The sequence below is a fragment of the Elephantulus edwardii genome, unplaced genomic scaffold (assembly GCF_000299155.1).
Source record: "Elephantulus edwardii isolate Elephantulus edwardi_28Jun2011 unplaced genomic scaffold, EleEdw1.0 scaffold00052, whole genome shotgun sequence".
In the NCBI taxonomy this organism is placed as follows: domain Eukaryota; kingdom Metazoa; phylum Chordata; class Mammalia; order Macroscelidea; family Macroscelididae; genus Elephantulus; species Elephantulus edwardii.
The window spans coordinates 13,472,108-13,488,128 of record NW_006399802.1 but is presented as its reverse complement, the minus strand read 5'-3'; the positions used below and the strand labels follow the sequence as shown (position 1 = coordinate 13,488,128).

At 41.0% G+C, this 16,021-nt stretch overlaps 1 protein-coding gene across 1 annotated transcript in view; it reads right to left on the bottom strand.

The window, feature by feature from the left end:
• ZNF462 (zinc finger protein 462) overlaps window positions 1-16,021 on the bottom strand; it is a 183,337-nt gene that overhangs the window by 25,670 nt on the left and 141,646 nt on the right. The window contains exon 10 of the mRNA XM_006886913.1: window positions 5,649-5,872. Within this exon, the coding sequence (XP_006886975.1) occupies window positions 5,649-5,872 (224 nt within the window). The remainder of the gene's footprint in view (window positions 1-5,648; window positions 5,873-16,021) is intronic.

Sequence of the window (16,021 nt, the reverse complement as noted above, 5' to 3'; positions counted from 1 at the left end):
AGGGTGGAGGGACAGCGCAGGAGGGGAAGACCCTCTATGAGATGGATTGATTCGGTGACTGGGGTAATCGGGATCGGTGTGTCAGAGGCAGTGCGTTTGGCGCAGGATAGAGCAGGGTTTAGGGCTGTTGTGCATAGGGTCGCTATGAGTCGAAAACGACTTGATGGCACATAACAACAACAACGACATAGGTCTACTCTGTACTATTGGTCTTTTAATTTTCATCGTTTCATCATGGTCTTAATACACATTTACCCAGTGCAACCCAGGGCGCCCTTGACAATCCAAAGACACATGTTTTGAATCTACCAGCTGCCCTGTGAGGGCAAGATGGGAAATCTTCTGTGGGATTTACTGTCTCTGAGAAAAACTACTGGAAAGTTAGCTAAGAGTGAGTGCTGACTCAATGGCACATGGCAACAACAAATTAGAAACCATGCTGCACATCTTTCCATGTGGTATTTGTATTTCTTCTTTGGAGATCTCTCTGCTACTGTCTTTTTTTTTCATTTCCAATTGAGCTGCCTTATTAGGAGCTGTAAGCATTCTTTACATATTCTTCTATGCAATTCTTTGTTAAGATTTATACTTTGCAAATATTTGCTTACAATCTGTTGCTTGTCTTGTCATATTCTTAATGGTGCTTTCCAAGGAGTAAACCTTTTAAAGAAAACAATCCGGAACCCTGATTCACTGTTGGTGGGAGTGTAAAATGGTGCAACCCCTGTGGAAAGCAGTATGGCGTTTTCTTAAAAAGTTGCAAATGGTGATACCATTTGACCCAGCAATTCCACTACTGGGAATATACCCTGAAGAGACCATAGGTGACATCCAAGCAGATATATGCACACCCATGTTTATTGCAGCTTTGTCCACAATAGCAAGGAGTTGGAAACAACCTAAGTGCCCATCAACAAATGAATGGCTAGAGAAGCTGTGGTATATTCGCACAATGGAATACTATGCTGCATTAAAAAACAAGGAACTCATGCAATATTATTCAAAATGGTTGACTCTAGAGAACATTATGCTGAGTGAAATATCCCAGTCACAAAAGGACAAATATTACATGATGCCACTGTTGTAGAATGGGACTGTCCTTGGGGTTGGGGAGAGACTGAGTAAGATGGGTTCAATAATGCATACTGCACTGAAACAGAGGAGGGAGAAAACTGTTTAAAAGAGATATATGACTAGGTATTTCTGTCATCACAGGAGTCTAGAGCGAGGGCTACATGGTGGAGGGGACCTGGGGGAGGGTTTGTAAAACAATGAAAGAATCCTTTCTTTTACTTTTCCATAATTTTTGACTCATGTACTTATAACTTGTTAATTAAATTTGTGTCTTCTAGGTTGCAACACCCCCATGATACATCTTCCAGGATATGAACATGTACGGCCAAGCACAATCAATAAGAGTGCATCTAAGTTCCAAAATCAATCTCCATAATAGTCTATGTGTTTCCTACTGCCAAAGGGGCCCTTTAGAGTAGTGAGAGAAGATCTTCACCCTGAAACCCACAGCGTCCCTTTTCAGCAGGAAGTAGCTAAGAGAATACGCCATCCCCTTTTCCTTATGAATCAGGGTGAAGTCTCTCTCAGGGAGGAGTGATAGGGAATGGCAAAAGACACACCAACAAAGGAGATTAATCAGAACTGACTTTGACAAGCACTGTGGCAATTGGACAATTAAAACAGACATTCGGATGGCGGGGAAGAAGAACAAACTGGGGAGGAGGGTAGAGAGAATGGTGCAGCAATGAAGGAATGAAAACCCAAAATCCCTGTAAATGTTCATTAAAACTAATAAAATTTAATAAAAAAAAATAAAGAAAACAAACTTATTGATTTTTTTCCCTCCATTTAATGTCTGCAGTTTTTATGTCATAATCTAAGTAATCTTTTCTGACTTTCGAGGGTATGTATGGTTTTCTGTTAGAAAGTTTTGTAGTTTCAGTTTACACATTTAGGCTTAAGATCTCTTTTCAGTTAATTTGTGTGTGTGGCTAGAGTGCAGGCTCCAGGATTACCACTTTGCACATAAAAATCCATTTATTCCAGTACCATTTGTTTTAAAAATCAAACATGGTCCTTTCTTTATCATACTGGTACCTTTGATGGAAATTAACTGATAGGTTTCTTTCTAGACTCTCTCTATGGAACTGATCTATGCATTTATCCTTATGTTAATATTACACTCTCAGGACTACTCTAGTTTTGGAATAATTTTTGAAATCATGTTAGCTCTTCTTTTGTATAAGCTATGCTGTTGTTGTTGATTGCCTTCGAGTTGAGCACGAATCATAGTGACCCTATGAACAAAAGGTTTGAAGCCCCTCTACAACTATCGATTTTTATCAAAGTTCATAGAGTTTCTGGAGGCATGTTGTTTAAGAAGTGGATGCCACTCCTGCTTCGAGGTCCTGTGTATTTGTAGTGATTGTGTTGAATCTGTCAATCAATTTGTAGAAGAATTACCATCTTAACAACATTGAGTCTTGCAATCTACACACATTGTCTATGTTGCTGTTATTCTTTTCTTTCTCTAAGCAATATTTTATAGTTTTCAGTGTACACTTTTTATGTCAAATTTATTCCTAATATTTTAATATCATTGTAAACAGAATTAATCTTTTTCTAAAATCCTTTTCAGATTGTTCATGCTAGTATATAACACCAGTAATCCATGCCTGTGTAATGATCTTTTATTAGCTACTGTGTCACTGATGTTCTAGTAGCTTTTGGTTGGTACCTTAGGAATTTCTACCTATGAATAAAGAGTTTTACACCTTCCTTTCCAATCCCTATGCCTTTAATTTCTTATTCTTGCCTTATGTCACCTAACTTTTATTTTTTAATTGCTAGAAAGCTTTTTTTTTGGACACTGAAGATTGACATTCATTTTATGAAGGCTGAAATCAGACTATTGTATATCCTTCATTCTGATGAATGCCCATTTTTAATTAGCACATAATAGCACTACCCATCACCTGAAAACTCCATTTCAGCAGCACTACCATCTTTGTTTATATAATAGTGTTTAATTAATTATCTCAAAAATTTTAATTGCATTTTGCACTCACCATTTAGGGGAAAAGAACGACTAGAAATGAATGGTCTTTTATGAGTAATAAGTGTCCCCAAGCCAAACCAACTCCCGTTGAGTCTAATTCACAGACAACTTACAGGACAGAAGAGTCCTTCCCTATGGGGTGTCAGGGCTGTACATTTTTACAGAAGCAGACAGATAAACCTTTCTCCCAGATTGGTTGATGAGTTCAAACTGCCCACGATAGGGTTATCAGTCCAGCACTTAGCAACCATATTAACAGGGCAAACAGGCAAAGTCTCAGAAATTTAAAAATCATCAAGACAAAGATAAAAATCAATAGGTGTGTTGAAAGTGGCTATTCTGTAGCCTCAATAAAGTACACACTGGATTTAAGGAAGGATAAAGTTATTGAACATAATATGGCATAGTAGAAATACCACATCCAAGACTATGCCTAAATGGGAGGTGGAATTAGTGATACCAGAACATATTTTTGGTATTCTGGAACATAGCTGCTTTTAGATACAACTATTATTACATTTAAACAAAACTGAATCTCACACATATCCTGAGGTTCACAAAGAGTCTCAAAGTGGGGGAAATAACAAAACTTCATGTAACCTTTACAGAAGTTCTGAGGAAAGTATAACAATTCTCATTTACTAACAAAAAAATAAGAATCAAACAGGCACAGACATTTAAGTAATGTGCTGCCAACTCTGCATAAATGGAACAAGTAAGGTGGTCTTGTTTGCAAAGCTCTCAATTGGGCACTTTTTTTGTTTCTGAGCAATTTCTTTCCCTGGCCTGTATCTCAAAGCTTCACTAGTTAGGAAGCTGCTGGGTTTGGTACAGTTTTTAGTATTCTCTCTCTTGCCCCAATGACTTGGAAGCTAAAGTGCAAAAATCAGTGAAGAATTTATATTCCTGATTTTTTTCTTTCCCCAAAATTCCATGCTGAACACTTTAATGAAAAGATATGAGATGGTCATGTCAAAAGCACAAGTCAATGTAGGATGGCTGGTTTTGAATTGGGAAAGTGATTTGCTTTTATATTTTAGGGAAGACACTGGAATAAGAAAAAGGTATCAAAGTTCTTATGTAAAGCTAATTCAATCTTTTCCTCTCGGATTTCACTTTTTGGGTTGACATAATAGAAAATGAACTAATTTTAAGGCAAAAAAAGTTATCATAAAAGCACTAGATTATGGACAGGTGATAGAGCTTGGCGTTCCTTCTCTATACCTCACAGAAAAATTCTAATTCCTGGGCACAGATTGAAGCTTTTATGGGTTGGGCTTCTGGCCAGGTAAGAGCTATTTCCAGTGATGAAATTACAAAACAAAGGAGACTCTATTAAAAGTGTTTCTCCTTGATCGTAAGTAAATACTCAATAGAAATTTTTGGATTTGCTGGTTGACTAAAAGGTATTTCAATAGATTCTTTCCATGAAATAAATACTGAAAGAACTCCTCCTGCACACAGGGCAATGCATTAATGCAGAAAAAAACAGTTCAGTTCATGATGTAGGACAGTTTCACAAAGAGTGAAGAAGTCATCCTTTTTTATTTTACCGTCATACACCAAAAGAAAACACATACTTCTGTTTTTATAATATAGGATGCATAAAACATCACAAGGATGTCTCTGAAAATCTCTGTGACTAGCTAAATATTGGTAACAACCTACATGGTTGAGGCACATGGTGTCATAGCCATCTGACAGAACAGGGATTGGAAAATGATGGGCTCCCGGCCTGTTGCCTATTTTTGTAAATAAAGTTTTATTGGAACACAATCATTTCCATATTGTCTGTGGCTGCTGTTGTACTACATTGGTTGAGTCCATAATAGTCACAGAGGCCATATGGCTTGCAAAGCCTCAAATTTTTACTATCTACGTTCTTTATATAACAGGTTTGCAAACTGTTGTGATAATAGAGGCATATTTCATTTTATTGAGCTTTGCAGATGCTATGTGTTCTACAAATTGAAGGTTTGTGACAACCTTGCTCTGAGCATGTGTATCAGCACCATTTCTTCTGACAGCACGCGCTCACTTTGTGTGATTACTTCTCGTAGTATTTAAAACTTTTCCATAATGCTATTACACACTCCATAGACCACAGGGTAATGTAAACCTAACTTTTATGTGCGCTGGGAACCCCAAAATGTCATGTGATTTGCTCTACTGCAGTAGTCTAGAACCAAATTCAGTGTCTCTGAGATATGCATAGACATTTGAAACGGCACAGAAAAATACCTTTTGGGTGTCATGTGAAAAAGAATAATGCATAAATAATATTTTGTATATAGCATTGTCCCAGCTATGTAAAACAAAGAAAAAAGGAGCACAGAAAAGAAGAAAAAAGGGATAAGCTGTTGGATTTAGGGGTGAAATTATGAGTGGCTTTCATTTCCCCTTCTCTGTTCCAGTTTTCTGTCATGACCTTTTATTTCTTTATAACAGGACAAAATTTCACTTTAAAAAATTTTTGTATGCAATTAGTATGACCAAATCCAGGTTCTCTCTCCCCACGTGGCCTCTCCCAACAGGCATGCCAAGGGTGGTGGGGCAGGAAGCCCCCAGCCAGTACCTTATGCTCATCCCGCAGGTGGCTGTCCAGTTCCTCTGTGTGCTTGGTCTCATAGTAGCAGAGCTGGCATTTGTAAGGTTTCAGTTCATTGTGCTTTTCTATGTGTTGCTGGAGGCTCTCATCACTGGAGCAGGTGAAGGTACACTTATCACAGCGGAAAACTACTCCCTGTAAGTATTTTGACAGCTTGGAACGGCACACTTCAATGGGGACAACTCGCTCTTCTGTGGAAATAAATTGAACGGAAAGATAGACATTTTTACTTATCATACATGGACAATCTTTTTTCAAAATAGAACAAGAAATTCTTATATAGAGTTTTGCTATTTCTCACAGGCCTCGTTCTGGAACATTGCTCAGTCCTACAGATTCCAAACCAACATATTCCTCAAACACAAGAAGATATTGTTAAGAACAAAGCTAACTGCTGAGTGAACAAACTCAGTCTCATAAGGACAAATGCTGCATAAGACTATTATTGTAAAAATAGAAGAAAAACTAGTAAAACATGTTCAAGGGGGAAAGGGTGGAGAGCAGAGGGGTAAGGGTTGGTAGGGAGGAAATCACAGGGCCTTTTAATTTGGTGGAGGGAGAGGGTAAAGGAAATAGGAACGATACGACAGGAACCTGAAAAGATGGAGTAATGGAGGCACAGTCCAACGGTGATTAATTGTATAAAACACGACTGTATGGGGAAAAGTGTCTGAAACATAATGTCAATGAAGGAACATGTGGGGGGAAACCTGCATTAAAAAAAATAAACATAAAAAGACACCCAAACCCAACCTATAAGTAGTATTAGGGTAGGCTGAAAGGTCCTGGTTAAGTCTTGATCCGAACAAAACAAAACAAAACAAAACAAAACAAAACGCTGTTGGGGCAAGCTCCGGTGGCTTTGTGGCAAGAAGCTGCACTGCAATCCCAGAGGCACATGGTTTGAATCCACCAGATGCTCTGCTGGAGAAGGAGGGGCAGGCAGTCTCCTCCTGTACCAGTCAGATCTGATTTGATGGTACACACACAAGAAAAAAAAAAAAAAGAAAAGTTGTTGTTGGGTCAATTTCAATTCAAAGTGACCTCAGGAAAATCACCATAAAGAGTTTTCAATGGCTGAGTTTTGGGGGGTTGATTGCCAGGCCCTTCTTATGTATATCTGAGTGGACTTGAACCTCTTAGCTTTTGGAAGTCAGCAACTCAAGTGACTCTGCACCACCAGAGACTCCTGAATCAAGGTGATTAAGGTAGAGGAGAAGGACACAAGGGGTGGTTGTTTTTACCAGCATCAGCCATTTGCACATCCCACTCCCTCAGCAAGAGCATTGTGGGATGTCTTTGGGATGTCTTTAAGGAAGAAGGAATCTCAGTAGCTGTGAACCTAGGTGCCACCACGTGCTGACATCATCTTACCAACAGCAGAAATTTTGCTCATCTTACAAATTGGTACACTGAGGAACAGAGCCCTTAAGTAACTCTTTAAAGCTCACAGACACTTTACGACTTGGAAAAGCTGAAATCTGAATCCGCATCTCTCCAGATAAATCTACATTCCCCCCTCCCCCACTGGCTCTGTGAAGGCAGCTGTGACTCATGGTGACCTCACATGTGTCACAACCGAACTGTGCTCCATGAGAGTGGAGTCACTGGGGAACTAGGTCACCAGGCCTTTCTTCTGAGGCACCTCTGGGTGCACTTAAGCCACTAATCTTTCAGTTAGCAACTGAGGACGTCAATGATTGAGACCACCCACAGACTCCATAAAATCTATTAAATCCGGCTGTTTACAACTCCAGCGCCATTCCTCCTTCTAAGATGTTCTCAGGAAGACTGTTCCCCCTTTTCAGGCATAAAGGAAATCTGTAATCTAACACCACATCTGAAAACAAAGAAGCTTGCATACACACTTTCATTCACTAAAACCCCACCTCCAACCATGAAGAGCTCACAAGCGTAATGGCTGGGGGAACATCCAGGGCACTGTGAGAGTGGAGTGGGCGACATGGAGGATTTCGCCTTTTTAAACAGTCTGTAATCTGATTGTCAGAAGTGGAAAAAATAGGAGTTAGAGAATTTGGGTGCTCCTCCTGTTAGCATACCAAATGCTCTAGGGCTGGAAATGCGTGTGCTTGTTTATTTTGCACCCCCTCACCCTGGTGTTTAACTGCTCAAATTAAATTTCACACCAGTCTGCCCAGAGTATCGGCGCACGCGCCAGATATCCATAACTGGGATAAAATTAAAATCTGTGCTATTTATGCAAGGATCAAATATAGCGTGCGTTTTCTTGCTGTGGCTGGATCTCAGAAGACTCTGAAAGTTTACAAATGGACACATATCCCTATACTTATATTATTTAGAAACAGCAATGTATTATTAAGCCAATCACTGTACAGCGATGCTTCTCGGGTGTTAGTATTCTGTGCAACAGCGAGATACTCTCGGCGGCGAGCCCTCCTTCTGTCATTGGTCTGTATTTGGTCCACAGGGAATGTTTCCCACCTAATGTCATTCCTTAGTTTCAGCCACTCCATTGCTCCTGCAGGGCAGTCACTGCCTTGGGAGTCCTTGAAAGCAGTGATTATTTGGCCAACAAAATGCTGAGCAGAGGAAGGGTGGAAGGTGGTGTCGTCAACATACTCCCTGGAGCTCTAAGGCATATGTTATTTTCTCTATACAAAGAGCCAGTTGCTTATTTAGAAATATAAATATTTTTAAACCAATGTATAGCAGACAGCTAAGAAACACATGATTATAATGTAATCTACACATTTTCTTAGAATAGCAAATGTTTAACAGCCTTGTAACCATTCAGTTCCATGGCGTGGTGTAAATAGATGGAAAATGCCTTGGCTTTAGCTAGAGTTTTACAAAGCCCAAGCTAGTATACTCTATCCCTTTAATCCAAGGTTTGCCGACAGTAGCACTGGAGCATTCGAGACTTGATACTTTTTTGCTGAGGGGGCTTCTATACATTGTGGGACAGGATCCAGCATCGCTCTTTTCTGTAAAACGATCTCCCGTGGAGAATGACCAGTCTAAATAAAGTGCCTAGAATTAACTTAAGCTGCTCTGGTTGAGGCTTTCGTAAAAGTGACTTGGAAGTAGATCAGGGGCTGTGCAAGAGATGGGGATCCCTCTCCCCACTAAAGGCCAAGCCTTTACAACTCAGAAGTTCCTGGATAGGCTGCCATGGACTTTTCTGGCACTCTCCTTGAGAATGCACTCTGCCTTCCCCCTGCACTATGCTTGCTTCTTGCAATTCTTTCCATCTTCCACTTTTGTTCTATGACACAAGGTTGTCCTGTCGGCCCTGGTTCTGTCAGACCTCGGAGGAGAGGGAGAACAGCGGGGTATAATTTTCCATTTAATGACGCCTTGACCACCTTAGGGACTGTCAACCAGTCACCTTCCAGCCTTCACTTCTCCCCAACAGTCTAGAGACTCTTTACCTTACTTATTTTTTTTTTAAATAGACTTCCAACCACAACAAAATAAAGGTAAACAATCCAGTTGAAAAATAGGCACAGGATATGAACAGACACTTCACCACAGAAGACATTCAGATGGTCAACAAGCACATGAAGAAATGTTCAAAAAAATAGACTTCCTTTTCAACTCTGCTACCACTTTGATTTGTTTCCTTTGCAGTTTCCAATGTCACTATGTGTCTAAGTGAGTTTTAGTGAAAGTCATGGGCACTTTGAATTATACCCTGGAGTTGGAATATTAGTAATTAATGTAAACAACCATTTCAATTTATTTTTTTTTAAACACACACACCTTTATTAGTGAGCTCTACAATATTATAATACATAACAACATACAAATGAGCGCGGATCCGACCCGGCAAAACAAGCTCCCAACTCAGGGCGAGCGTGCCGCAACCCCATGGCCCCCACAGAAGTTGCAGGTGGAGCTGGTGCCCGAGGGCAGCACCAGGTACACGGTTTAGTCTAACCATTTCAATTTATTAAGTGCTCACTATAGTTAAAGCACTGGTGGTTGACTGGAAAGAAGCTATGCTACAATCTCAAAGGCGCATTTCGAATCCACCAGCTGCTACATACATAGGAGAAGGATGGGCAATCTTTCCTGTGCAATTTATTGCCTCTGGAAACCCACTGGAGAGTCAGCTCTGTGTGGGTTAGTTGTTCCAACTTACCAGCACACAACAACAACAGTTTGAATATTATTATATGTTCAACCCTCATGGCTACTTCTTATCTCTTCAAAGCCCTGTAAAGCTGGTTTTATTATCTCCAGCTTATTGATGTGGAAGCCGAGAACTGATGAACTAAGCTACAACCCCCGAAGTCACACTGCTGGGAGCTGGAAGCACAAGTCTCTGAGTTCAGCCAGTACCCTCCTTCTCCTGGCAAAGGGTTTGCGAGGAACATCCATTCTAAACATGGTACATTTAGAAATCTTTCTTAATATTAAAAAAAAATATTTTAAAGTAATTATTTCCCTGCCAATCGTGGTTCTGATGTATTCTGGATCACAAGGAGCTCAACTTAACACTGAAATGTAAGACTGCCCATTTTGTTGGTATGTAGATTTTTTATTAAGACACTAACTTTAAGAAAAAGTTAACATTTTTTCCTCTTTTCTAGAAAGATGACTAAAATAACCAAGATTTTTAAAAAAACGAAACCAATTTTACAAAGCAGGCAAATAACTGACAGTGTTCTCTGAATGAGGTTATTCATTATGGAGGCAAGTGAGGAATATAGACTGGAAACTTTCAAGGTGTGGACTGAGCCCTGCCTCGGCTCCAGAAACTGAATGTGCAGGTCTTTTTTTTTGACAACTGCAGGTCTTTCTTGACTTCACACCTTTCAAAATTAGCTTGGGTGTGAATTCAAGGCCTGAATCACACTCATTGTGGCCCAGCTTCCAGCACTGGCTGCAAAAACACTGACTTCACCAGTATGACTGCAAAATGGATTGTGTCTCTCATCTCCTCCTACTCAAAGGATGCTTGGTGCTGCAGGGAACACACAACCTAAGAAGCTGGCCCCCCAAGGAAGGCCACCCGAGGCACGCCAACACAGTAAGGAGCCAGAAGTATGTGTCATGGAGAAACAGCTGCAGAGCTGCAACCACAGGGGTCACTTCTCTTCAAATCAGCAAAAGCTCACATCACCGAGGAGACCAGGATCACAAGGGGAAAAAAATTTTCCCGATCGGCACACCACAACATATACGGGTTTCTGTCCCAGAACATGCCAAGTCTAAATGAAGCAGGGAGAGATTTGGAATCCATTCACTCTAGCAAGCACTGTATGCAAATTATCATTCTAGAGGACTCCAACACTGCTGGGGCCGCCCAAAGACCCACCTAATCTGTACTCGCTGCCAAACATGACAAAGAACTTACTACTAGAAAGGCATTATGAAAAGAACAATATAAAAAAAAAACCCCAAAACAGCACTTGCAAGACTAACCACAGACACGCGTGAATATAAACCAGCAGCTCCTGTAGATGGATTAAGTTTTGATGTTAGCCAGGCTACCCCTCACAATTTAGGGAATTGGAAGACAGCACCTCAACTTCTAATAGGCCAAGGTATTTGGTGGGGCTGGTAGGAAGCCTTTATCTTCACTTAATAAAACTAATGGTTAGGAATCTGACTGTAGATTTCTACCCCCATGTCTCCTAAGAAAAATGATATTGATCAGAAAAATTAAGGGAAGTTAGTTCAGTTCCCTGGGTATGCAAATAGTTAAATGCTCAGCCCGCTAACTGAAAGGGGCTAAGTTTAGTCTATCCTGAGGCACCTAAGAAAAAACTGTTGATTTACTTCAAGACATCAGATAAAACTCGGCTGTTACTGAAATCTCAATAGAACATAGTTCTACGATGACACATGTGGGGTCTCCACGAGGTGGGGTGAACTGGATAGCAACTCGTTTAGTTACATTCCAGTAGGCTGATCGTTTGCAAAATTCAGTACTTGACTATATGCTGAGGTTAGTTTGGAATACAGAAACTTTAAGTTAATATGTCTACTAGATGCCAGTGTCACCAAAGACACAGTTCCATACATACAATGGAAACGAATAGTAAAAAAACCAACTTCATCCTTAAAGTTGACTTTGAGCCCGGCTTTTCAGGATCCAATTTCCAGGTGTCGAAGATACCTATGTACATAATTATATGTGAGGCATCCAGCTTTCAAATAGTGAGAAACTCAAGGGAAGCCCACTCATGAAATTATTAGCTTACTTGTAATCTCTCCCTCCACTGGAGTGCAAGCTTGTTCAACGCATAAACCTTGCCTCAATGGCTCATGGCTGTATTCCCAGTGTTTAAAACAAGGTGGTGGTCAATAAATAGTTACTACCTACATGAAAGCCCAATGAAAGTTCTACTACTAGCCTTGAAACAAAAGTTTCAGTGCTACTATTTATCCTTGGCTAACCTCCTCAAATCATAACCAGCCTCACGAAATGCTGGTCTTAAGTTCAGAGTTCTTCAAAGAGATGGATCTTGCAATCCTTTGCTAAATTAGTATCCGGCAAGCATCTCATTGCTACTCTGCTCAAAATTTGCCCTGGCTTTCTATCTGTCCACTGAATAAAGCTTAAAGACTCAGCCCTCCATAATTCAGTCCCAACAAACTTTTTGCCTTCATCTAGCTTCCTTCAGATACTCAATGTAATCTCATACCATTCCACAAACATGTCTCACTTTCACCTTTCATTCACCGTGTCTCACTTTCATCTTTCATTCACCTTTGTAGTTTATTAAATTGTACTCCCTACTCCTTACCTGCCTTAAGTCTTTTAGGCCTGCTGAACTGTATCATGGCTTAACTTGAGAGCCATGCTGTCAGAGACCTCTCCAAGGTACTGAGCAGCAACGATGTCAATCTGGTTACTAAGGTGTGCCTGATAAAGGCCATGGTCTTTGCCATTACTTGCCATGCATCAGAGAGCTGGACAATGACTATGAATGACTGAAGGAGAGTTGATGTCTTTGAGCTTTGGTGCTGGAGAAGAGTACTGAATAAACCATGGACTACTAGGAGAACAAACAAGTTTGTCCTGGAGAGGGTGAAGCCAGGCTGCTCCTTGGAGGCAAGGATTCTGGAGCTCCATCTGACATACTTTGGACATATTGCAAAGCAGAATCAGTCCTTGGAAGAGATATCATGCTTGGGAGGGAGAAGGGACAGCACAGGAGAGGGAGACCCTCTATGAGATGGATTGATTCAGTGACCAGGGTAATGGGAATAAGTGCTTCGGAGACAGTAAGATTGGCAAGGGATAGAGCAGGATTTAGGGCTGTTGTACATAAGATCACTATGAGTTACAAGTGACTCCATGGCACATAACAGCAAACAACAACATACCTTCACTACCTTTCTCTACCCCAAACAGAAGTATATCTTTATACTGTGAATCTGCCCGACACCTTTCACTCACTGTCTTGTATTGTACTTATGAGTACATTTCACTTCATCTTTTGAGGAAAGCAGGTATTGTGTATTCCATCCCTATTTTGCCCCAAGAATCCAGCACCAGCACACAGTGTGACAGGTAATGAAGACACAATGAGTATTTGCTGAACGTATAAACAGATAGTACTCTCTTTTGTCATCACTAGCATAAATTTTTTATTTGTCTCATTCAAATTTCAAATAATGGACATGGACTTCCTTTTTCTCCCTATAAAAATATATCAATTTGCCCTAACTTTAAAAAAAAAAAAATCTACTGTGGAAATGCTATTCCTGCAAGCAGTAAGTAGCTCTGTGTCAGGGCCAGTTCAGAAGTTGTTTTTCTTGCCTTTCATCCCAAGTATTTTAATTAACCAAGGCTTCAGAAAGAGCTCTCACTGCAGGCCCTAGAGACCAAAGATGTTTATTCATCCACAGAGCAAGGAGAGCTCAGGTGCAAAAAAGAGTCACATCTTGTTACTCTGAGATCAAACCCAACCCTAAATTGCAAGGCAGATACTCAACCTTATCCCTTGACTTGTCAAGACTGGCTTCCCACTGAGCTGCCATTTTGGGCTGAGATGGACATTACGGCCAGGCCAGCACACAGATGGCAGACACGGCTGTCTGGAGGCCTTCTGCCATCTGTGGTTCTGTGGTCCTTGTCTCTGACCTCCAGCCCCTCTGATAATTCTATCCTCTGGACTCAGCTGCCACAGCCACTAGAACACTCAACAGGGTCAGACCACTTTCCCAAGGGTGGGATAGTATTAAAAACAGGGGCACTGGGTCAGACAACCCTGGGTGTAGATCTCAACTGGGTCAGTTATAAGTTGTTTGACATTAGGCAAGTTGCTTAGTCTTCTGACTTCCCCGCCTGCCTCATTTGTTTTGGAAATAGCAGTCCCTACTCATGTCACTGTTCATGTTTTGTTGACAATTCCATAAAATTAACGTACTGAAAAGCACTTGGCATGGTGTCTGCTACCTAACAAATGATCAGTGGCTGTTGTTATTATTAAGATCATTATTATCACAAACCCTCAACTGCTCATGTTTATTGCTGGATGTGTACTTTCTGACCCCAATGGGGATAATGTTTACACACACACACAGGTGTCTCTCCTTTCATAAAAGCTATCTCCAGAATCACAATACCAAATTCACTGCTGTCAAGTCAACTGCAACTCAGAATGACCCCAGAGGACAGAGAAGTGCTCCCTAATTCTCTGTCCTGTCAATGTAAGGTTGTAAATGTGAAGGGAGCAAACCACCATGTATTCTTATCCTGCAGACTATCTGGTGAGTTTGAATCAGTGACCTTTCAGCTGGCAGGCCAACATTTAACCCACACCACCACTGAGGCTCCTAAGTGGACAGAAGTGACTGTAAATACAAAGTGACAAGCAAAGTGGCGGGTTACGGCATCAGAGGACTGAGGCTAACTGTCTCACAGCTTAACTACCTAGATGTCAAGTGACTGGTTAAGTGACTTCAGCTCACTTTGACTCCATGGAACGTAGCACGCTAGGTTAATTATAGGGGGGACCATATCTACTACCGCATCTACCACCTCCTTCAGAAAAATTCCTTTACAGAAGTTCTTTTCAGGCCTAGGATTCCTGAAATTTTTCTGAACAGTATTTAAAAGAATTTTTTTTTAAAAAGAAAATCTAAAACATATTCTAAATCCAAATGATTCGTATTCCTTCTTTTCCATGCAAACAAGAATCTCAGGGCAAATCTACAGTCCACCCCTAATCAATGCACAAAGCTTAGGACATTCACTGAGTATTAACTCTTCTATATTCCTCTGGAGCTCTGGTGGCCTAGTGGCAAGAAGCTGTGCTGTAATCCTGAAGGCACATGGTTTGAGGCCACCAGCTGCTCCATGGGAGAAGGATGAGCGATCTCCTCTCATTAATATGGCCCTGAAAACCTGCTGGAGGGTGAGCTATGGGTCGGTTCCGACTCTACAGTACACAAAAACAACAACATATTCCTCATATCCTTTTCGTTCTGTTAGTGTACTTTCTGATGGTTCTACTTTATTTGGTATTTCCAGTGGTTCTCTCACATGTTTTTTACCCTACGGTTCCGCACGTATGTTTTTTAGGAACCTTAAATTCTTTGTGAAATAAGGCAGACATACAAAAACACTAAATTAAAGAAACAGAGCCTTTCTCAGCCTCAGGTTTTACATATGTAAACAGGCATATACCAGTAATATATCCCTTACCAGGTGAGAATGAGGGAGAAAGCGTCATCTTATCAAGTAAAGAGTTTTACTTGAGTGTTCATGGCAACAGCACTGAATTTCCCTTCACCTCCCAACTTCTTACATTCACACTCAGAGGAAAGTCACTGAGCTCATTAGGCATCAAAGCTCTGGTCCCGCCAGGCAACAATATGGGAAAAGAGAGGGAACCAACCACGAAAAGGGAGGTCTCATCGTTTCTGTTTGCTCAGCAGCAACATGGCTGATGGCTTCCACCCAAGCTGTGATGGGGCACAGTGCCATCCTAACACATGGGCCAGGGGACCGGAAGCCAGGTGACTGAGGCAGAACACCAAGCGGGACCACTCGAGCCAAGAATTCCTGTCTAAATGTTTCTGTGCTGCTTCTCCCAGCTTGTGAGTGGACATCCAAGCCAGACTGCTCTCACGTCTCATTAGTGTGGTGGCGGGGGGACTCAGAGACGTGGTGGGCCTTGGGGAAGAGTTCGTGCATTTACAGAAGATACAGGTGGGCATGTCACGTAATACAATGGCTGGAGGCAAATAATTTCCTAGGAAAAGTTAGATGTTTTGCAATTGTCCCCCTAAATATCCAGCATTTTTGAATGAGTGACATCTTCGCTAAAGGGCAGACAAGTCATGATGCTTTTGAAATGCATATGACAAATGTGAAAAGCTATCCCAGGTTAGAG